Source organism: Cyprinodon tularosa, unplaced genomic scaffold (genome assembly GCF_016077235.1).
Source record: "Cyprinodon tularosa strain WSP-4 unplaced genomic scaffold, ASM1607723v1 ctg484, whole genome shotgun sequence".
Lineage (NCBI taxonomy): Eukaryota > Metazoa > Chordata > Actinopteri > Cyprinodontiformes > Cyprinodontidae > Cyprinodon > Cyprinodon tularosa.
The window spans coordinates 630974-656136 of NW_024039212.1; the positions used below are offsets into that span (position 1 = coordinate 630974).

Consider the following 25163-nt stretch of genomic DNA (forward strand, 5'->3'; position numbering starts at 1 on the left):
TATAAACACCCTGTTGCTTCAAGCACAAGTTAGCTGCTGGCATAGAAACACTTGCTTCTTCCCACATGGATGTCTGGCTTGTCTCGTCTGCAAAGTTTGACCCACAGGAGGTTTCTTACGTTACGTTAAATAAAACATTGACATGACAACAAGTTTGTTCGTTGAAATTTGCCGACTTCACTTTTGATTTATTTGTAGAAGTAAATTATTTTTAATATATATTTTAATGTTTTCTCTTCTCAAATGGCAGATTGATCTATGTACAGAAATACAGTATAATGTTAAGGAAACTGTTTTTATACTTCAAATTAGGACACATTTTCAATAGAAGTATCCTCCCTCATGTGTGACTCTAATTGATCCTTTTCACAGGCAGATTGGCGACAACCTGATTGTTCCAGGAGGTGTTAAGACCATCGATGCCAACGGGAAGATGGTGATCCCCGGCGGCATTGACATCCACACCCACTTCCAGATGCCATATCGTGGAACCACAACCGTGGATGACTTTGCTCAAGGATCAAAGGCTGCCCTCGCCGGAGGCACAACCATGATTGGTACGAGAGTTTTGGAACAGTCCTCTGCACGCTGTGACACTGACTGCAAGCAAATCCTTAATTATTATTCAGAAAGTGGGAGTAAATGCTTCTTGTTTACCTTTTGTATGTTATATACATTATATATGCTTTATTTACATAATTTGTTTTTATCAATTATTTCTTGTTGAAAAGTTACTTAAAGGTTATGGTGACAGGAACTCAGTGCTGTGGCCAGTATTAACAATGCGTTGTTTACTGTTATGTGTATTAGTGATGGTCAGGTTTAGTTATATCCAATTGCAATAAAGAGATTAAAGTGTCTATAATAAGATTTAAAAAAGCTAGCCAGTTGCTGAGCCTGCAGAAGGAAATCTTTTAGTATTGCTTAGATGAGTTAGGAAGCTCACTCAGTGACACTGTAACACAAAGGAAAGCATTGATAATTAAAGGCACACTATGCAACATTTTTCAGTTAATTAATGTGTTCCATAACGTTTTGGATGATTAAATGAGTCATTTCAGGTTGAACAAAGGTATTCTCGGCCGCCCTGGTGGTCTGTGGGGGAAATACCGCACTTGCAATTGCAGGAGCCCTCGGCCAGCACCCACAGGCTCAGAAGTCTCGCGAGAGTCGGTCTTGCTTTACGGCGAGAACTGCTACACGCCCCCAGTTAAAAGCATGCTCGTTGCTAGCACAGTGGCGATCTTTGTGCAGTTATGCTACGTTCACGCAGCAAAAGCAGCAAAATCGCGTCTGCTGCTTCATTTTTGCTGCTTGTACCAGTTAGTTCTGACGCGCGGCTGAAGCAGCTTTGCTGCTCTGGCTGCGCGGTGCAAAAGTGTGTCTGACGCACGTTGGGCGGAGCTTCACTATCCTTTCTCTGCCTTGCAGCTATATTTGCTGTGATCAGTGGGAATAAAGTAGTTTTAATATGTTTTTAAGTGAGAAAATACACCTGAAAACGTAATCAGTGCAGTCAGTTCATTTAGATTATCATCCTGCCTTCCAATATTTTTTCTGTCGGTGCCGCTCAGACCCCCACATACCATTGGTGTGCCGACAGAAGGAATCCCTTCATCAGCAGCCTCTGGCCGGGTCGCCTCCTCGCGGTTCACCGCGGCAGCTGGTAGGTGTTTTTCATCTAAATAATCCAAACTGCAGGCAGCAGGATAATAAAAGCCAACATATTCTGCCGGCAGATTTCTGCATTTTAAGTTAATTTAGGCGTCAATAAACTGTTTAAGAGGAGTGATCATAGCGCTCTGATCATCAGCGCTGTGTCTCTCTCCCTGCCAGCTCCCAGATCAGCTTCTCTGATTGGTTGACGCGGCGCATCGAGCAGCAAAAATTAAAATTTTCCATCTCGAGCAGCAGCGCGTTTGCGGAGCGTCACGCGCGTCAGATGCTTAAACGCGCCCGACGCGCTGCTTCAGCTGCTCAGACGCGCTGCGCCTGCTGCTCAAAACGTGCCGCGGGACCTTTTGCTGCACTTTTACTTTCGCCCTCTGGGGGGAGCCTCGCTGGAAAATCAACACCGGTTGCATAGTGTACCTTTAATATTTTCAATGGATAACCCTTGCAAAAATAAACCCAAAAACTAATTTAAAAAAGTATTATGTTTAAATACTTCACTTGTTAATAAGAAAATTAAATGATAAATGTATAATTAATTTCCTGTTTGAATTTGCTGGTTCTTCTATGCTCCTATCACTTCTAAATTTAGGGTGTTATAATTTATCTTCAGGAGCTAAAATTACCAAGGTCCTAAAAATATTTCTCTGGCTTTTCTGCCGGCATTAATTATATGTTCCATTTATTTTTGACAATTATTTACAAAAAAAATTTCAGCTAAAAGAAAAATGGAAAAAATCAATGAATCAATTTAAATTCAGCATCAGCCATGTGATCTTTTTGGGAGGACATGTCCCCTGCACTTTTTCAAATGTCCGCTTTGGTGGCCTGCACATTTTACTGCCAAAAAACAACGTTACGCTACATTACACGGACATTTGTCGAGCACTAGGACCAAGCCGAAAACTGCAGCTCAAGTCCGCTTCCCTGAGTTTAGACCGCCCACAAGCTCCTCTTTGGCCCACCGTCTTTTCTTGTGTGATTGGCTGTCACTGCTGTCACTCCTGAGATCCTGAGAAGTTCACTTTACAAACTTTACAAATCTAATGCGCCACTGAACTGGGTCTGTGGTTGCGTCCCCCACTTCTGAAATCAAAATTTCATTAATGATGTCAGCTGAAAATTAGGTCAAGTTAGCTTCAACAGAAAAACAGGGAAACGAACTAGAGCAAATAGAGGAATAAACATTTGATGAATTCAAACTGCATTATTTAGAAAAGATTACCTCAATAACATAAGTGGTTAGTGCTCCTTTAGTTATAATACTGTTTCAAAACAGAGTAAGTTTAAGAGAATGCCAGTGCATTCAATCTGGATATGGTGTTTTAACTAATAAGAACAATTTATAAAAAAAAAAAAATCTAAAAATCATCCAATTATGATCAAGAACAGAGAATTAGGTGACCAGTGCCGCCAAAAGATCATGCAAAAAGTATTAATCATGGTGACATAACTAAACACAACAGGCCTCAAAATTTGCAAGGACATGTCCGCCCTAATCGGCAGAACTCACTGTGATATGTATTCATCCCAGCTGACAGTGTCTGAGTGCCGCAGGAATCCAGACAGCTGATTATGCAATGTAAACAACTTACAGGGAAAGTAACACAGCCAGCAGGAACGTTCACCTCACCTCAAACTTTCACTCATCTTTCTGTCTATTTTCATTAAAACTGTTGCCATCATCCCATTATTTTTGTGTATGATATTCTGCTTTCCAACCATCTGTATCCCTTTTCAATCAATAGTGGATCATGTGATCCCAGAGCCGGGCAGCAGCCTGATAGAGGCCTACGACCAATGGAGGCAGTGGGCAGACGAGAAGGCCTGCTGCGACTACTCTCTCCATGTGGACGTCACCCACTGGGATGACAGCGTAAAGCAGGAGTTGGATAACCTCATGAAGGAGAAAGGTAGGTCATAGTGGCACCAAATTACATCTGCAGTGTCCTCAATTCATACCACTTTTTCACATGTTACCTCTTTGTTCCAATTTCTGATTTCACTCTTCTTTATCAGGATTAAATGCAGCAAATAAACACCAACTAATGCATCATTGAGAAGATAAATCTTTTATATGGCTTTTAGTTTTTCTTTTAATTTCCACAGCATCAGAAAACTAATATTGGAGCATCATTGTGTCCCGAGGGTGATGTTTATAATGTACAGGAAAGGAGGCTAAATATGAAGGGAAGATGGATGAAGCTAAATAAAGGCTGAAGCTTGCTCTCACTACCCTATTCGTCCCGGAAGCACGATCCTTACCATCAGCACATTTGCGCATGCACAATCAGATATACATCCACGTTTCAATATATAATGTAATTATGGTATTAAGGTTTTTAGGATTTTTCTGAGACAATGTTGATGCTTTTTACATTTTCTCCGTTAGAACGCTTGTATGATGTCATCATCAGACATGCAAAATATGATTAAACCATGTTTATCTGCATTTTAGTTGTTTTTTTCTTTAGGTTGGACATTATATACCATAATCCTAAACCAGAAAAAAAAAGGTATAAATCAAAAACACTATATTTATGTTTAAATCCGAAGCCGAAAAAGTTAGCTCCCGGAAGTAGTGTAGGATTCCATTTCTGGTACAGATCGGGTACAGACGACTGATAAAACAGAAAGTATTTTAAGGCATTTATTTTCTCAGAAAATAAATTTTTAACCTTCAAAACATTATAGTTTAATACACATACTATTTTTGGGGTGAGAAAAATATAATTTTGGTCTTTTTACAAAATAATATTGAGGGCGACCTGGATGTATATCTGGCTGCGCATGCGCAAATGAGCTGATGGTACCGATTGTGCTCCCGGGGCATATCGGGTCGTGACATTGGCCAAAGACTTTGGGTGGAGGTTCAGTTTCAAGCAGAAAATTAAACTAAACATACGGTTTAATGTGTTTAAAGAAATGCTCATTCATGTATCTGTGGTAACCTTTTGAAATACCTTTATAAAGACTTTGCTGCTTTGGACTTTCTGTAGTAGAATGTGCAAAACTCAAGCAGAGACATACTGTACCACATCCAGAGACAAGTTTGTGGTTGTAATGGGAAAAAATATATAGAGTAAAGAACCTTTAGGGTGTATGAATACTTCTATAAGCCACTCTCTGCTTATGATATTCCAAGTTGGATATTTCTAATAAGAACACAGTGATAAGAAGTTGCACCTTTAGAAGTAAAGAACTGATTTTTTTCTACTATATTGGTGTATTTGCAGGTGTGAACTCATTCCAAGTTTACATGGCCTACAAGGATTATTACCAGATGAGCAACAGTGAGGTAAGAATTCTTATTAAAAATGAAAAAAAAAAAATAACTCCAAAGTTCAGAAAGAAGTCCAGTGATTTCTCTTGGTGATTAAAGAGCCTCTCGTTTTGATCTTGTTTCTTTCCCTAAAACACAAATATTTACATTTTATTTTTAAATATGAAATAGTTTCAGTTCTCTGAAACAATGAGGATTGGGTCTTTTATTTACTGTTGTGATTAAAAGATACAATCCTGCATAACAACAAAATCTTGTTTCTTTTTTGCGTTTGAAAAATTTCTTAACTGGAATCAGTTATAACCTCAGTTTTTGTCGAAATATGGAGACGTTTTCCTACAAATTTATGATTCAAACATTACAAGAGCAAAATCCCACATGCTTCACTACATATCTATTTCATGCAGTCAACTTGTTCAAGTAGGATAGCAAAAAAAAAAAGATATGATAATGATAGTCTTATAATTATTGATAACTTAACCCCGACAGAAAACTCATCTGTGAAACATCCCTTGTTTGTCCAAACTGTGGTCATGAGTACTATGACCCCTTTTGTCTGTATAAAAAAAGATCCAGACAGTCTGAGCATGGACTCTGTGTTTCTCATGCACCCATGCAGCTAATTTTGTTTTCGGAATAGAGCAAGAGGGAATCTAAATAGCAGAGTTTGAAAAACTGATGTCATGCACCTCTCTGAGGGACTGTGGTACAACAGTTTATATATAAACCATAGCTCATTCCACTCCAGATTTGCCATTTCTAAGACCACACATGATAATTGCAGTGTAGGTCCTGGTGACTTCAAGTAAATTGTTGGCCTCTTTGTAATTGGGGCTTATAAGCAGCCACTGAGTTACAAAGTCCTGTCTTCATCTTGTCTTAATAGCTCAGCTTCATTTCAACAGTTCAAAGAAAAGTATTTTCTTTTCCATGCAGCTCTATGAGGTCTTTACCTTTCTGGCAGAGAGGGGAGGGATCGCCCAGATCCATGCTGAAAATGGCGAGATCATTGCTAAGGTAACAATAAAAAAATCTTGATCTTCTTCTTAAAACTTGTGACATCTTCACCTGTGTGATCTGTTTAAGTTTAAAGAGATTTATTCTGTTTAACTTATCATCACTGACCTTTCTTAACCTTCCCACACTCTAAATTCGGACTAAAAGCACTGCCTTTGATGACTGCATTTCCTGTTGGATAGTAATGTGTAGGTGTAGTTTATAGAAGAGTGTACTGCATGAGGTCAAAAGATAGTGAATCAACTGTTATACTTGATGGATTTAGGTAGTCGCTATTATTCAGAACTACGGGCCGAGCCTGGATTCTATCACTATAAGTGCATTTTGGATCTGATTCATGATAAATCTTAGCCGCTGTTTGAAACTTGGACTTGAAAGGAGTCTGATTTTCATCAGCTGTAAGACCACAACCCGGTTGAACTAAAATACTATATCTCGGCCTGTCGTTCCATGCATAACAACAGATATACATTTTATACTGATTCAATGACTGGATAGATTTTATGCTTGTTTTATTAAGACTTCAATTTTAGAGAAGAGAAAGGAGTAAAAAAAATCCCCCAAACAGCGGAAAGCTAAGAGTACTTTATATAAACCCCATATAGACATTTTTAATTCAAATCACCATCCATCCATCAGTCCACTTTCTATACCAACATTTCTGCCAGGGTCATACACCCTGCAGATCCCCAGCATATCGCATAAACTGATAATTCTAGGATTCAAGGATTTTTGTCATACTAAGTCATCCACTGCAAAATTTGAAATCTAAGTCAGTTTTACTGAAAATAGGTGCATTTTTCGTGGAAGGTAAGTTAAACCCTTAGCGGATGGAATAAAAAAATTTACATTTAAAATAAGAGAAAAACAACTGCTGTCTCTTATTTCAAGAGCATAATATCTAATTATCTTGTTTTAAGGCAAAAAATTCTCATTTCACAGGCAGATTATCATATTTACATTCTCAAATTAACTTTCTTTTAACAATTTTTTATATCATTTTTGCACGTCTGAGGTACAAAGGTTGGACTCAACTCCCTGTTCAATAAGCTTAGTGTTTCAGAAAAGAAAGAAATAGATGAAGCTGAGTTAAGTGTAGCTGAAATTCAGTAGTCTAATGCTGCGTTCACACCGGGGGCAGCTGGCGCGACAGAAGCAGCGAGTTTACATGCAAAGTCAATGGTTGACGTGCGTCAAGGCGCAGCAAAAGGTCCCGCGGCGCGTTTTGAGCAGCAGGCGCAGCGCGTCTGAGCAGCTGAAGCAGCGCGTCGGGCGCGTTTAAGCATCTGGCGCGCGTGACGCGCCGCAAACGCGTTGCTGCTCGAGATGGAAAAATTGAATTTTTGCTGCTCGACGTGCCGCGTCAACCAATCAGAGAAGCTGAACTGGGAGCTGGCTGGGAGAGAGACACAGCGCTGATGACACAGACCGCTCTGATTACTCCTCTTAAACATTTTATTAACGCATAATTAACTTAAAATATATACATCTGCCGGCAGAATATGTTCGCTTTTATTATTCTGGTGCCTGCAGACCGGATTATTTAGATGAAAAACACCTACGAGCCGCCGCGGTAAACCGCGAGGAGGCGACCCGGCCAGAGGCTGCTGATGAAGGGATTCCTTCTGTCGGCGCACCGCTGGTATGTGGGGGTCTGAGCGGCTTCGACAGAAATAACATTGGGAGGCAGGATTGTAATCTGGATGAACTGACTGCACTGATGAAGTTTTCAGGTGTATTTTCTCACTTAAAAACATATTAAAACTACTTTATTCCCACTGATCACAGCAAATATAGCTGCAAGGCAGAGAAAGGATATTGAAGCTCCGCCCAACGCGCGTCAGACACACTTTTGCACCGCGCAGCCAGAGCAGCAAAGCTGCTTCAGCCGCGCGTCAGAACTAACTGGTACAAGCAGCAAAAATGAAGCAGCAGACGCGATTTTGCTGCTTTTGCAGGGTCCGGTCTGAACGTAGCATAACAGCTGCAGCGCTGAAAGTGTTTTTGAGCTCGTTAGTACCGTTCTGGATCCTCCTCAGCCGCCTTCCTAAGCCCTTTAACTGGGCTCATTTCTGTGAGATGCACTACTTTATTTTTGTGAGTTAATATTTGGAACTAAGGCCTTGCCATGTATCTAAATAGACGTTAGGATTTTGTATTAAGATACATCATTCATGCTTTTTATTAACTCTGTTTTCTCTAGAAAAAGAATTCCAGCTGACTCATTGCCAAATGAGCAGGCAGATTCGTACTACATTGATACTCCCAAATTCAGACTACTTATGTGAATGCTTCAGTGTTAAATGCTTATTTTAAATATGCCTCCAAATTTCACCAATTAGAGCTCAAGTACTTAATGAATTTCTCCCTATTAACCCAAACATTAAATATTAAAGTTTTCAATGTGTCTTTATTTCAAAATACCCATTTGAAAACATCAGGCTTTCCAATATCTATTATCTCTGCATTCCTAAAAAAAAAAAATCAGCAGTACAGACATTATAAACATGTCTAAAGTTTCATGCATTGCAAAGCAAAACTCCTGCATGTGTGGAGGCCCTCAGGGGCAGATTCCTATAGATAAAAGCATTTAGCCTGACTGAGAAAAAGGAAAAAAAACCTTGTCCGTGAGCTTAATGAAAAAAGACACAGTGAGAAGTAGATTATTATTCATGAGTGTGACCACAAACCTACATCTGCTGAAGCTTTCACAACACTGAAAAGGAGAGATTAAGCATGCGATGGAGGATATCACTGAACTGTGTTGCTTTTTTTTGGGTGTTCAACAGGAGCAGGCCCGGATGCTGCAGACGGGTATCACTGGACCGGAGGGGCATGTGCTGAGCAGGCCAGAGGAGGTACATGCTTCACTTTACCACCTGATAACAATTAATCAAAAATAATCAGATTGTCAAATGAAAAAATGCTGTTTGTTGTATTAAAATGTGTTTAAGCACATTGTCTCATGAGCTGGCATCATGCATATTGTTTTTGGGGGTTTTTTAACGCACATTTGGTTTCAGTCACATTAGAGCTCCCAGGGGAAGATTTTTTTTAATTTTCACCAGTTATTGCCTCTAAACCATTGTGCTAAATCAAAAGGCCACAGTTTCAGCTGAAGGGCTTTTGGCTGTCTTGTTTTTTCACTTACTGAGATTAAAATCTTGGTAAACTTGATTTTAGGACAACCGAAGCCAAGCCGGATCATATCTGTCAACACTGTTCGAATGAGTCAGATGACATTTTTTTGTTGTCATATTTTGGTTAGTGTATCCAAACTGAGCTTGCTGACAGGAACACAATAAACAGCTGAAGTGTTTACAGCCCTGTTTTAGAGTACACAACAGCTGTAGGATAGATCTACTGCTTTTTTTACCATTCTGACCCAAAGCTTATTGTCACAGGAGTGAAGATAAAAATAGATATAAAGACAAACAACCATTGGATAAAAAAAAATAAAAAAATTGTGTTCTACTTTTAGGTGACGTTGCTTTTGAAGTCTTCGATGTGGCATAATAGAAGAACGTGGTGCTCAACTGATTCTATTTAACTACGTTTCAACATTTGTTTGCTGCTTTTATTAAGTTAGTTTCTAAGAAATTCAATTTGGTTCTGAGAAAGCATCAACAACGTTTCCAGAAAATATTGTGCAGTTCAGGCGTTTTCTGCTCCAATCCTTACAAGTTGATATCCTTCATGTTTTAGAGGTTTGGTCTGACACAACAGAAAGAAGTCAGACAAATAATCCTTTGAAAGGCTCATTTGAATCACCTTTGCTGGAGGGAATAAGCTCGTGTTGGCAACCACTGGTTAGAGGATTAAAATCTCTTAACCTCTATATTTTGTCAACCTTTATATTTTGTCACAGAACTGTGTCAGGAAGTTAGGTTACCAGGAGAAAACCCACTCATGCATCAAGGATTTTTGCAGTAAGGCAGCATGACAACCAGCTTACACTCTGCCAACACTTTTTTTAATGTTTAATTGAACCCATTTACACTTGTACACTGATTTATTAGCAGAAATCCATGTTCTGTAAAGGCATACCAGTTTTATTGTGTAAAGGAAGGAACATTGCTACTTGTTCAGGTGGTAAACCTATTATCTGAAAATGTCCGTCTATTTAAACTGACAGGCAAGGGAAGGAGAGCATTAATCTAAGTGGAAGTCAAGTATATGTGAGAAAGGTCAAGTCAAATTCCAGACTCAATTGCAATGGTACATTAAGGTTATGTATACATAAATGCAATTCCAAGCCACTGCCTGCGCTCCTGCTATGGTTTTCTTAGAGGGTAATAATTCAAATAATCTTGTCTTGACAGACAGTACATCTTTTGATATTTCCAGTAATCTGTCTTTTTCTATCGCCTTGTGCTTTTACTTCCTCTGCAGCTGGAAGCTGAGGCCGTGTTCCGAGCCGTAACCATTGCCAGCCAGACCAACTGTCCTCTCTACGTAACCCGTGTCATGAGCAAGAGTGCTGCTGACATAATCTCCCAGGCCCGAAAAAAAGGTATTGAGAAGAGTTTGAAACAAAATGGGGAATTTGCATTGAATAAACAGCAGGTTGATGGCAAAAGGCATTTAAACTGTTGCTGTTTATTTAAGGGTATAGTGTAGGATGTTCTGGTATTCTGGTTATATGTTTACATAAAGCCGTCCTACGTGCTTGTCCCCATTTTCACCTACCGGTGGTGAGTCTGACATTGTGGAAAAATTGCAAATCCTCTTTTAGAAAGTAAGCTTGTATGAGCGATACAAACAGCAACATTTAAACAGAGCGGGCACAAGGAGAAATGGGTTTGTGCATGTTCTCACCCGCTTTTAATCCGCATTCCCTCTCGGGGGGCGGGTACAGGGTTGTGCACGACATTTTTTTTACAAGTGGAGAGAGTGGATCTTTTTTTTAAAAATTCGCAAAAATCCTATCCTCCATTATACCTTTGAGGACTGAGTTTTTGTTTTAATCGTAAATTGAAAAATAACAGATTATCAGAGTGGGATGTGAAAATCTGTGGGGACGCAAAAGAGGAAGGCTCATTTGTTTTGTTTGGCTAAATGAGATAAAGCTATGCTAATATTGTGTTGCATTCTTTCATGTTTATATGCATTCCCTGGCTGGTTTCATAGATGAAAACCTTTTGTTTGGATCTATTCCACTGCATGAAAAGTGGGATTTTCGTCAATATGCGGCACTGTAGATTTTCGTGGAACTTCAGGTTAGCGGCAGTTTACGACAATTTGCAGGCTTCGCCGAAAACTCCCGTAAATTGTCAGAAATTGACGTGGACTCTCTTAGGCAGTGTTCCCCCCATGCCTCCCCCCCATGGAATTCTAGGGGAGACTTTAACATGTAAATGAACATGCTGTGAGCTATACAAATGCAAACCAGGGTTGCAGGGAGGGGTTTACCCCAAGTGACATCTTTCTGGGTAAGAAAATCTCTGATACAAAGAGATCAGGCTCAGTATAGACTCTTACATTTTAGCTTGAATTGATTTATTTAATTAAAGTATAGAGACCAAAACAGATCTTTAGCTGACAGAGCAATACATTTAGAGCAGTAATTATAAAAAAAAAATTGCATTTAAGATAAAAAATAAAATGTCTATCAATAAGTGGAAAAGTTTCAAGAAATGATTCTGAGATGATTCACTTTATAACATGGCGCATTATCCTGTTGGAAGTAGCCATCAGAAGCAGGGCCGTGCAGAGACCGCTAAAGGGGCAGGTGCTCAAAAAAAAAAAAGGGCACATCTTATCGCATTTTAGGACAGAATATTAACAAAGTCACATAGCTTTCAGAGTTTAATGAACAATGATAAATTACAAAATTGTGAGACATACAATCAAAGCTAAGGGAAATCTCTACATATAACATAGAACTATGCATATGTAAAATATTTTATTAGTAATTTCGTTCTGCAGGTCTATTTTGTTATAGGAAAGTATTACAATATTCAAACCTGCAATTTAGCCAAAGATGTAAATCAGAGCTGGACCACCAGACATATTTTGTCTTTACAGAATTAAACTGTTAAAAATGCATACAAGGGCACAATGCAACCTTTCAGTGTACTGTAATCTATAAAAAAGAATGTCTGCCTGGTTTGCTGTACTGACAGTGGAGATGGAGACGGTCCATTCAGAAAAGCAGAGCTGCTGCATCAAACTTTAACGTGGAACTGCAGAAAAAAAAGAACAAAACAAACATTTTATTAATGCATGTCACCATGAGAAAAGCCTACTCTGTTTGTGTCTTAGTGTATTTTGTAAGTACCTATATACATTTTCTTCAATCTTTCCCCTTCGTTTTTTCTTGTCAGTTTCTCTTTTCTTTTTTTCCTCATTGTCTCATCTTTTCTGTGTTGAGTGAAGGTCAATGTCTTATTTATTTCAGTCTCTTGCCTTTCTTTTTCCCCCAAACTAAATCCAAGATTATGATCCAAAAACTTATTTTCCGTCATGGTGATTTAACTGTTTAAAAACAAATTTCCAACTTTTAAGTATTTTTGCTATTTTTGTTCTCTTTTGTTCACAGCAGCAGTTTTCTGTTAGCCATGTCTTTAAAAATGTTAACCTCACTGTGAATGATTGGCACATCCTTCTCGATTGCCAACAAAAGAAGGTCTGACAACCGATCCTCCTTGCATAAGCTGCGCAGTTTTGTTTTCACCAGCTTCATACATTATATCTATCATATATCTATCATGGTAGTTCTGGATGAGTTCTCCTTTAAGATACATTTACCTAACGCTAGAATAAATGAAATTTACATCATGCAGCAAAGGAAATGAGAAAATCAGACATATATCCATTATGGAGATAATAGGTTTTTGACGGGCGATGTGCCCCTATTGCATAAGTAATACTGAAGAATGTCCTACTATCATTACCGATACAGGGAAGCTTTTTAGTTATCTTGCTTTGCTAGCAAAGTCATTAGCTAGCAGCTAGCTCATAGCACAAGAACAACAGCCTAATGTCTGTATGATAAAAATACTGAATCGATAGATAAGAACAGCTTTTCCTCACCTGGCTGTCTCCTCCCGTTCAGTAGTTCTTCAGAGAAAGGCGCGCCACGTCCTATACTTTCCTCCGTTTAAACCGCTACTCTTTGCTAAAGTAGAGAAATTATACAAAGTTCAAAGTTTTCCGTTGTCTGACAAGTAGCAAGCCTACTCCAGTATTTTCACCAAAAATTATGTTTTTTAATTCACAAAAAAACTGTTCTGTAATCATTACAGAACAGTTTTTTGTGAATTAAAAAACATAATTTTCAATGTAAAAGACTAAAAGCACAGAGTAAACAGTGTTTTAGATCAAACAATACTGCATCATCCACGGGGCTCATTTGGTTTCACTTACATCTCTATTCAGGTTGACATTGGAGAGGCGGTGCAGACTGAAGACATAGCCATCCGTCCGATCATGGTTGATCTTGCTTAGGGCCAAATGAGCAGCGGCCACAGTGTAATGTGGAATATTCGCTACCTTTAGCTCCGCAGTTAGCCGCCTTATCTGACTGTGCGAGAGGCAAGTGCGTCGTCACCGGCAAAAGGTCAAAGGTAACAATGTGACCGGAGGGCTTATTGTATTGTTTTTCTTGCCAAAAAAAAAAAAAGATAATAATAATAATTTCAGTACATGTGTCAAATAAAAAAAATAAATAAATAAATAAAAAAAAAAAAAAAAAAAAAAAAAAAAAAAGGGACCAAAAGGGCACATTGGGATCATGGAGCAAAAGGGGCAGGTGCTCAAGCCCCCTTAGCCCCCCCCTCTGCACGTGCCTGATCAGAAGATTGGTACACTGTGGTCATAAGGTCCGGCCAGGTCAAGATCCGCAATTGCAATCGCACCAAACAGGAAAAAGAACATCGATAAATTCCGGTTCGTCAAATTAAATATAGCAGCAACAGATCGGTGACTAGAAATTATAGCACAATTCTTATATATATATATATATAAAAAAAAAAAAACTAACACCGTTTATTTAAATGATTGGATCCAAACTATTGGTTATTCACCAACGAGGAAGCAGATTTCTCATCTCCATCAAAATATTTATTTTATACCGAGGGACTTAAACTTTAATCAAATCCATTCAAAAGAAACTTCTTATTACAGGAATGAAAAGAGATGATGAGTTTGGAAGTAGTGAACAAGTTCATTAAAAAAAAAAGCAGTTTTGAATTATCCTTATCCCCGTTACAAAAATCTACAAAAATATATATATATATTTGGGCAGAAACTGAACATATGCTGGATGATGGTGGGATTTTTTTAATATGTCATATTAAATTAAGCGTTCACAGGGTTCATACAGGAATGAGTGACTCTAATTTAATGCTATTTTAATGCTATTTGAAATGATTTTAATGCCATCATCAAGAACCATGTACACAAGTTATTAGTGTACATGAAATATGAAGAAGCTGCAAGCAGAGTTCCATGACTCCTGTATGTATGTAAACACACACACATATACGTATATATATATCCTCTAGCTTTTTCTCCGCCTGGAGCGATATAATATATCTGACGAAATTGTTTTTATAAGCATTTTTTATTAAAGAATTATAAATACTTCGATAAACATATTTAAATAATTTTAGTGCCAATTAAGGCCTTGATAAAAAAAAAAAAAAAAGAATGATTTTTTAATTATTTTTATTGATCCGCGGACACCCTGGTTCATCTCGCGCATGCTCTGTACGATCTCCAAGAAACTCAGAGCGGCGGGGTCTGGATCCACAGTGGAGGATGTATGCTTTGCTTTGTGCAGGCGGTCTGGAGCGTCCGGATTTCGGGGTAAAACTCCTCTTGGACGCGATGGCGACTCTGCATCGAAAAAGACGAACTCAAAGAAGAGATGCTAGCGGTAAATATATGTTCGATTACTGCCTGCTAAGCTAAAAGCGGCCTAGCCTGAGCTACGGCTAATAGCGGCCTAGCCTGAAGCTACGGCTAATAACGGCTAATAGTAGCCTTGCAAGAACAAGCTTTATTAAAGTGTATTTTTTGTGATTTACAGGAAGCAGTACGCCGTCTTAACAACTCGGAGACTAATTGCAGGCGCTATGAACCGGAGCAAGGGTAAGATTTAAAGAATATGCTTTCATTCTGCGGTAAAAGGCAATGGATACGGATAGATACCGATCATAGCTCTACATTTTGTTTTCACAGACCTCCTATTTGCTCGATGTTGATAAAGACGACATTGTGTGTAAGTGACTTGTTTTAATGTTTTCTCCTTCCTTGTTACTGTGACTTGCGTTTGATTTTTTATTTATACCACTCTCATTTAATTGTTTTCTAGCTGCCTGTAAGACGTATTTTCAGACGGTACGCAGGAGCTTCAGATATATGCAGCCAGCCAACACGCTGCGTGCGGAGGCAATCTGCTCGGAGTCGGGCCAGAAGAAAGAGGGTAAGACTTTATTTGGTGACTATTTTTCAGGTGCATTAATAGATGCGTTGTGTCCATACGCAGTGCGCTGATTCATTGTTTTTTTTTTTCAGCTGCTGAAAGCGAGGCAGAGTGTGCTAGCAGATGAGGAAGTGGAACCCTGGAAGTCCGCCTTCCTCGGCGGTGTCTCTGGATGGATTGTACGGTCGCCGCCATTTCGTAGGCCGGATCTCAATGAACTCTGTGTTAAGCTGCAGTCCCGGTTAGAAGCGATGCCGAAGTACAGGGCCGCGCACAGTAGGCGTCTGCACATCGGACCTGCCTCGGAGGGAATGCTGCCAGTTACCTCCAACCCCGAGGAAGCAAACGGACAGATCACGGAGTTTTAATTTTTAGAAACGCATGTGTTTGGATACGCGTTGTATATAGTTGTGTGTGTTTCAATAAAGCTCTTTCTTTGCATAAACAGCTTCCTGGCAAATCTTCATTTCCTGTATAAATTCATTCATGTCCTTGATGGTAGCCTAATAATTGTGTAGTAGTGTAGGATAACATAAATACACACCATATGAATGAATAAATATATGAATGAATTAATATATATATATATGAATAAATATATATATGTAAATTTATATGTAAATATATATATATATGCCAACCAATCACGAGCGACTTTACTTGTTTAAAAAGAAGTGGTTCCGTCCAATACTCGGTAAGAAAATTAAAGCCTGGCGTGGCCACGTGTGGTTTTGCTGCCAATCACGAGCGATTTCACTTGTTTGAGAATAGTGGTTTCAGCCAATACTGAGAAGGTTATTCAAGCCAGACCTGGCCAGCCGCGCGGGTTTGCTGCATTCATATGCTAATTAGGGCCATTAGTACAGCTGATCGCTCTCCACATACGTCATGGTCCGTTTCCGACAATTTGTGGCACGACAAACGCGGACAAGCACGGGTTGCAAATTGTCGGAAACTGACGAAAATCAGGCAGATCTGCGGGAGTTTACGGGGGTTTACGGGGACGAAAATCTCACTTTTCATGCAGTGTTCCCAACCTCCTTTTGTATAAATCAGAAAAACCTGAATCATTAACATTTGCATCAAAAGCAAAGGACTGGAAAAAAATCCGAGAGAAAAAACTATTTATAAGAATCAATTCTCCATCATCATTCAAACTTAACAAAAAGTACAATTTTAAGATAGTAGGAAAAATACCTAAATCCTTATTAATTGAGATTATTAAGTAAAGTGTATCTGTAAAAATCATAATCGTAATAGTCAGAATCGTAAAGATATTCTGAAGGTGTTTTAATCATTTTTATGGTGATCTCTTTCAGGAAATGTGGTGTTTGGGGAGCCAATCACAGCCAGTCTGGGGACTGATGGAACACATTACTGGAGCAAGAACTGGGCCAAGGCTGCTTCTTTTGTTACATCACCTCCTCTTAGCCCTGATCCTACTACCCCAGACTATTTGAACACACTGCTGGCAAGGTGAGTCACACAGCAAGACTCTCTGGTTTACGAGTGCATCTCAAAAGAATTATATTACCAAATGTTAATATTTTGTATTAATTCAGTTCCTACTTTGAGGATTTATTGCAGAAGTGTAAAAAAAATTCAACAGCTTATGTCTGTTTCTGTTTATGGTTTAGAGTTACTTAGCACTAAGTAACAGTCCAGTCTTTTTTTACTAATAGACCACATATAGTTTTTGTGAATGGCTACAGTTGTTCTGTGTGAAGGAGCTCCTGAAACATTGACTCCAGCTGCAGTTCTACAACTGCTGATTCATCATCTGTTGCAATCCTCTAAAGTTAAACTTTTTTAACTTTTTATTAATGTTCACTTATACAGCACTCCTCTAGCCAATCCTTTTACCAGTTAAATGTGTGCCCCAGTCTCCTTATCTGCTGGATAATAGTCAAATCAACTTTGCAACAAGACATAACATTTTTGTATTAAAAATCATCCGTATTCAGTCTATTGAAAAAGTGAATTTCAGGTTTTTATTTGGACACATCAAATTTAGAACTTCAAAAAATATCACTTCAGAGATAATTAATTTATTATAATGAATTGCATTATTTTGTTAAATCTTAATGCTGCTTAATATTTTGAGCTGGATCTGAAATTGGTGATTTTCCTTAGAACTTTGCAAGGAACATTTGTCTTTGTTATTTTCCATGTTGGATACTTATATTTTACCAGACTGATAATTCTTAAAAGAAAATGAGTTAAATTCTCTGACAACGTGTCTTCCTCTGCTCCTTGTATTGCGATGTCCTGCAGATCGCAGCTCTTTATTTTTATCCCACTTGTTATAATTAGAAAACATGGACTCGGATTTTACTTTTATGCATTACTTATAGATCTAAATCTCTTCAGAAAAAAAGAAAAACCTTACTGTCTGTCCTAATGTCTTGAATACCTTTAGGGATTAATGGTGCTAAACCTTCTCAAATCTGATAAAACATTATAAGAATATGGTTTTTGGTAACCTGAGACCCCATTTGTTTTTAGACTCCTTGACCCAGGATAAATAATCTTCAATGCCTTCAGCGTGCTTGTCGACTCTTTCGCCAAGTATAGTGAGCCAGTTGTCACTAACCTGGGGGTTAAAGTAGACCCTGATTTTAGATTTGTTAGATTAAGGCATTTATTTCATTAAGACTTCCAGAAGAAACACCTTGCTAGAATGGAGCCATTTATTTTCTTAAGCATCTGTTTAAAACAGTAATAACACAGTTGTTACCATTTGGCTGGATTGCAAATTGAACTCTTTCAATGAGCACTTTTCTTTTGGAATTAATTTTAAACTTATTGTAGTAGTTGCAGCCCTATACACTTAGCCTGCTCTCCTAGCAGCAAGTTAGCAGCTCTTAGTGTACATGGGAATAATTGTACATTTAAAGGAGACCATGCCTTTGCTGTAGCAGCCAAATGTGGAATCATCTGCCCTCGATTTTGGGAGCTCTAGCTAGATTATCACTCTTTTGGGAGCTGTTTTCGGCAGGGGCAAACCGGGCAGCAAATCAGGGTGGGAGTTTTCTCATGACTCATAATAGGGGAAATAACCTAAAAATGATCTTGCCCAAAAACACGATTTACTATTATTATATTATAATGTGGGGAGTAGGCACTCTTTGCAGCTGCTGGTGCCCTCCTTGCTTTGAGAAGATGCTGCAGCCATGCATACTGCAAATAGGTTAACAGGCTGTAGACATTAATGTAAAAAAATGCGTATGCACTATGCGTCTCTTAGGGGCACGGTGCTAAAGTTGGTAAAAAGTGATAGTGGGAAAATGCAGAGAGAATGAAGAGGGTGAAGCATCAGTATGTATAAAGCAATACACTTTACAATTTTTTTTGCCCTTTTTGGGCCGATTCTCCAGTCGTGCGAGAAATTCTTAGGTCGGGCCAAGTTTCAGCCTCATCATTTATCCTGCGTCGTGTGGTATACAGGAGGCAATGAGGGATGATCAGCTTCTCACAACCTCCCCCAGATCAGGAATCATAAGGTTGGGAGACAATCAAACATGCTTGAACTTAGGTTGACCGTCGTAAGGTGTTTTTGGGCAAATTTTGCTGTTGAAGCAGAGCAACAGTACGAGCGTCTGAGCAGATTTACCAGAACCTCGAGCACTGTGCATGGGCAAAAATGGGAGTTCTTCTTCTTCCAGATTGACCAGTCTGACCAGCGTCATTTCTCTGCGCTGAGTCCAGCCTGTGGTTTTTGGATGTGCAGTATGAGAAGGTAGATCACATCAGAGCGTAGGGCCGTACACAGTGTACGAACATACATCGTGAGCCATGAACTTTTAAACCCTACGGTTTTGTCGCACAGTTTGACCTGTAGCTGTGTGTAGCAATTGAAAATATCGCACAGTGTATGCCCGGCTTAAGAGATAAAAAAGAAAAAAAAATTGAAGTGGTTGAAAGACAGCAGGTAAGATACTGTATGTTAGTGTGTTAAGATGAGGCTTCTTTATACTTTGCATAAAGCTACAAGTATAATGACTGTTAGTCTTGCAGCTGTGCACTGTTTGTATAAAGTAACAGATTATGACAATCATTTATGTAAATGTAAATATATTAAGAGGATGTATAAAATATGTAAAAGTACAATGCTTGTTTAAAAAGGCAAAAGGCTGCAGATTGCACAGATGAAGTCAGCATGGGCATCTGCTATAGATGAGACCAGAGATGACAATGGGTAGGAAGAATGAATCTAGTGAGAATACAAAATGCCTATTAGAGTTGCCCAGTATAGTTTAAATTTAAACTGACCAACACTTTACTGTGTCTGTTATGGGACAATAATTGTGAGCAGACATAGCAAGTAAAAGTAAGTCTGCTGAACTAAAAAAAGGTTTTTCATGTACATGCTCTCACCACTAGAACCACCTCTGCACCCTTTGATACGTCATAGGTGCTGGTTTACTCATTTTTCTTTCTTTCTTTCTTGAATTTATGCTGATTTATATTGCTCTCTTATATCACTTTCATTTTGTGTATTCTGTTTTTTTTCATTTCATAATTTTGCATTCTTGTTTCTAACTTGTTTCAACCGTAAAACAATTGGTTGTTTTGAAATCCTTTGCAAAACAATGCCGATTTTGATGATTTACCAAAAACCAAAAATCAACCAATGTCAATTTTAAAGCTTCTAAATTCCAACAAAACATCATCTATATGTAAGTCCTGTGACTGGCCTTGGTTTTCATTACTGTCTCAGTATTAATATTTCTCAGTGTCAGCAGGCTGCATGGGTACTTGCATTTTAACTTCCCCTTTAAATAAAACTCAATTGCTCATGACTTGTTTATAACTGTTGCTACCTAGCAAGTAGTTTTGGAAAAACAGGAAACGCTGCAAATGTTTTTTTCTCCTGGAAGAACAAACTTTGGCACGCAGCTTACTACTTCTCCTGCAAAGATAAATAATCACATTTCCGTGTGTTTGCAAAGCTTTGCTTATGTGAGCAAACTTCTCACGTCATACTTTGCCCTCTCCTCACAGTGGAGACCTCAGTGTGACTGGCAGCGCTCACTGTACCTTCAGCGTGGCGCAGAAGGCCATTGGCAAGGATGACTTCACTCAGATCCCGGAAGGAGTCAATGGAGTAGAGGAGAGGATGGCGCTCATCTGGGATAAAGCTGTGGTGAGGCCTAGTTTCTGGTATTAAACTTCTGAAACAATAACAGTCAGCCCGTCCAGGTTCTCTGAGAGAACCTTGGCTATGAAAGGCGTCCTGGGGGAGGGTATGCCACTGATGGGCCTGCGGGTGAAGTTAAATCTTTTTAATTTGAGGTTAAGGCGGGAAACGCTATGGTTCTGTGTTACCTGGATGATTTGCTGACCTGTCACCAGTGCAGGGCTCTATTGGCGGGTGTGTCTGCTTTTCATGTGGAGACATTGACGTGTGTGTGTGTCATTGCCCCCCTGAAACCATAAAAAAAACAAAAAAAAAACATTAGAAGAGACACACCAGGTCTTTTAAATGATCTATTTGTTTTTATTTTGTTAAAATCTTGTACATTGTGACAAAACGTATTTTAACACACCAGCAGACAAGTAGTACTAGCTTTTTTTCCTTTTTTTTATACTGTCAGTAAAATTTCTACATGTCACCAGATAATTTTTTATACTTTGACTAGAATACAGTGTTTAAAAAAAAAAAGAACAACTTCTGAGCTACTTTCTCTTCTTACTTAACCTTTTCTGTATAAGCAGAACAATGAGATCTAAAGTATGCATTTATCTTTTGTCTGTAGCCACCGGGATATGACTGTTACAATCCCATTTATCTGGAAGTCTATGTTTGTGTTGTTTTCTTTTATTCAGACTACCGGTAAGATGGATGAGAACGTGTTCGTGGCCGTTACCAGCACTAATGCTGCTAAGATCCTGAACCTTTACCCTCGCAAGGGTAGGATTGCAGTGGGTTCTGATGCTGACCTCGTCATCTGGGACACAGACTATGTTCGCACAATCACTGCCAAGACTCACAACTCGGTATGTATACAGGTCAAAGCCATGGATGCTTTCAGTTTGTTCTTTCTTTACACTCTTTATGTTCATTAATCTTTTACTACCTTTGAATAAAAACTTTTTTAACACATTCAGATTCTGTAATTGACTTACTTCAATAATTAAAGAACCTTAGAGAAAAACATCAAAACTGTAAATTTGCTAACTAGGACATGCTTGGGAAAACAGCAAGCAGTAATATGTGACATGTGTCTACATCTGTGTGCGCAGGATAGTATGTCAGGCAGAGAAAAGCAGATTTTTGAACAGCTTCCAGGGCACTCTTAGTTCCCCTGAGCGGAAATGAAGTCTCAGTGGATGTTCATGACTATTTCCACTCACACTGCTGGTCGCATGACCAGCTTTTATTGTAAAGCTGAGCCTCTGTAAATGACTGAGGAAACCAAATAAATTATTGAAATAAATGTTCCAAAATCTAATCTGTGGTTGAACAAGAGCAGATTAAGCAGGGATAAGATCCATGAGATGTTTGATCCAGGATTTATTTTTACCTGAGTGGATTATAAAAGAAAATATCTATAACTACAGAACTAGACGTATAGAACTTAACATAGTTTGTTTTGATTGGGTTATTTCTTTCCCCTTACAGATTCCAGTTGTTGTGTAATAGACTATGTACAGTATATGCGAGAAAAATCTGCTTTTAAGTTATGTGGAAACAGCAGAACCTTATCAGTATAACATAACTCACCACTGATGTACCAAATATTTCTGCTTCCACTGACCTTTAGATGTCTTCTCATAACAGGAAAAGGCAGTCAGAAATGTAGCTGTATACAAACAGGCTAGTATATCTCTTTATCAGAAAAATGCTGTATACAAACAGGCTAGTTTATCTCTTTTATTTTATGTTCTCTATATTTTCATGATATATACATTCTTATAAAGTATTTTTCCATATGGAAGTTAGAGTAGATTGAGGAAAATATTTGTTGGTAAAGAAACTTGATTTTTTAAAACAAAAAACTATGTACATCCTATAATAATACTGTTGAAAATTAAACACGCACATGAAAATATGAAATGTGTTTGCACTGGGTCAGTTTTGTATCAGTAACATAAATATATCTAATTTGTCTGCACCATCAACACCAAGTCAAATTCCTCGTAAGTGCAAACCTACTCGGCAATAAATCTGATTCTGAATTGTTTAACAATACATTGATTGAAAAGTTGCTAAATTGACCCCAATACTTATTTGAATGAGCTAAAAATTGTTTATTCACTTTTTTACTTTTTTCTTAAATGTTTTCATGTAATGTTTCTAGAGATTTAAGGGGGGAAATGACTACCTATATTTAGATGAATATTATCCAATGTATTTAAAAAAAAAACAACAACAAAGAAACAGAAGAAAATGTTGTGCAATGTAGTTCAAAGTGGAATTAGTAAGTCTAACTTTTGTTTCATTTCATGAAGTGATGGTAGAGAGATTTCTTTTCAACCAAAACCAGGTATTAAATACCATCTGAAGTTGTGCAGGGTTTGAATTCCATTTTATATTCCACATATTATCCACCTGGCACATTTAAGAAATTCAGTTTCAGATGCATATACAGTATACAGGTATGCATGAGAGGATTGCATATAGGTGACTCAACAGTGCAGGAAATTAAAGCTTCAGCAGCCAAAGGCATATCCTACTTTTATGGATGAGCATGAGTTCAGGATTTTGTTTAACTGAAATGAATAGGTTCTTGTTTGATAAGGATTAACTGGTGTGAAAGGACACTTTCCTCTTGATGCTGAAACTAAGTGAGACAGAGGGGAGCACTCTCCATTTTCTAAAAATATGGAGTCCATCCACTGAGGATTTGTGGGTTCTTACATGGTGATGTCACCTTTCTCTTTCCTGCTAGTTGTCCCTTCAGTTAAAACAAGAACACTGCAGCTATTACTGCAAAAAACATTACCATAGCAACTTGGCGAAATATGAATGCCCCAAGTTACCAGCCCATTGTATTGGAAAAGTACCTTTCTTACACTGGGCTGTCTCATAGTTTATCAATTTGCCTGCATCTGGTTTGGATTGATTGCTGTTGTCAATGTAAAAAGGGGATTTCTGGATACATACACGAGAAGTGGACTCAACACAAACACTAAAACACACTCGGCTTAGTCATGACATCATATTTGGCATGCAGGGAGCCTTAGTTATGTCCTGTTCTGGCCTGAAATTGGACAGCAGCAAAAAAGGGGGGCTGGGGGGTGGTTTGGTTGTCCGTGTGCAGAGGAAATATGTAACAATAGAACAGGAGGGGGGGAACCATCAGAGATCACAGACACACTGAGAAAGCAGAGTTGGTGTTAAATGGATTGGAGGAGATGAGAAATACGTAAGGAAGAAAAAGGGAGAAGTGTGTAGAAAAAGTGTAGAAAAAAAGAAAAAATGTGAAATAATCAGAAAAGAGAAACCTGAACAAAGTTAGAAGGCAAGATAGAGAAACAAGTGTGCAGATGTTTCATCTTTTTCATATGTGTCATAGTTTCACAACTGGTTCATTAATAAAATCAATTTTCTTCCTTTCCTTGTGTGTTTAAGGCCGCTGAGTACAATGTCTTTGAGGGCATGGAGCTGCGTGGTGCCCCACTGGTGGTGATATGCCAGGGGAAGATTGTGCTGGAAGATGGAAACCTCCATGTCACCTCCGGAGTGGGACGTTTTATTCCCTGCTCTCCCTTCCCTGATTTTGCTTACAAGCGCATTAAAGCCAGGAAGCAGGTGAATAACAGCTTTTCATTAATTCTCACTGCAGTTATCTATTTACATTTTTTCTAAAGCCAAAAATCCATAACACATTTTCAACGCATGCTGTTAGTAAACGTCAACTAAAATGTATATCTGTCATTCAATTCAATTCAAAATTTAGAATTGTTTTAACTTTGGCAGAAAAAGACCCTCTGTAGTGGTCTGTCTTGCATCGGATCTAGAAAAGTTGTTGCTTAACAATCTGATGAAGAGGATGCTCATTGTTATCCATAATGTCTCTCACTTTATGAATAGTTCCTCTTTGTGAAATAAGTTCCAGAGTTTCTAGAGGAGTTCCTAGAACAGAGTCAACCTTCTTTATCAGCATTTGCTCTAATGCTGTTACCCCAGCAGATTGTGGTTTAACAACCTTCTAGCAGATACAGTATGCAGCATCTTGCTGCCAATGCTAAAGGAGCTAAAATTCCATAAGTAGTACAATCTGCTCTGTCCCTTCTTGTAGATGGCTTCAGAGTTGTGTATTCAGTCAGAATAATGTTATTTTGTAATTATGTTTCCCTAAAAAGTTATAGGTACTAGCTATATATCACCTGGTTGCTTGGGGATTAAACCAGAGAAATACTGTCATGATGTCTTAGCAGAAATGAAACCATTTTCCTTTAGATAAGATTAAGATTGATAATCATTAAGGAACGGATGAAGATGCTGAAAAGCAAATCATGGTGGGAAGTATTCTGATGCTACGGACCTGTTTCCCTTTCATAGGCTTGTTACCTGTTATCGGGAAACAAAAGGTCTCAGTCTAATTTGACAAGAACCAGATAACTGGTCCTCATTCAACAAGCATATTTTAATTCTTGCAAGGCAGAACGGAAGCAGTTTTTTTGCCAATGTCCTGTCTGTTCTGGTCTGATAAAGGGTTGCACTTGTACTAAACACTCAAGAGAAAACTGGAAGGGTTTTTACATAGAGCTTCATCAAAACAACTTACAGACAGTTTAGGACAAACAGGGGCA

At 38.5% G+C, this 25163-nt stretch overlaps 1 protein-coding gene across 1 annotated transcript in view; it reads left to right on the forward strand.

The window, feature by feature from the left end:
• Positions 1-25163, forward strand: part of dpysl3 (dihydropyrimidinase like 3) — a 50791-nt gene that overhangs the window by 14230 nt on the left and 11398 nt on the right. The window contains exons 3-12 of the mRNA XM_038302216.1: positions 373-557; positions 3420-3584; positions 4908-4969; positions 5891-5971; positions 8761-8829; positions 10364-10484; positions 16721-16877; positions 20406-20547; positions 21231-21401; positions 23980-24159. Coding sequence (XP_038158144.1) covers positions 373-557; positions 3420-3584; positions 4908-4969; positions 5891-5971; positions 8761-8829; positions 10364-10484; positions 16721-16877; positions 20406-20547; positions 21231-21401; positions 23980-24159 — 1333 coding nt within the window. The remainder of the gene's footprint in view (positions 1-372; positions 558-3419; positions 3585-4907; positions 4970-5890; positions 5972-8760; positions 8830-10363; positions 10485-16720; positions 16878-20405; positions 20548-21230; positions 21402-23979; positions 24160-25163) is intronic.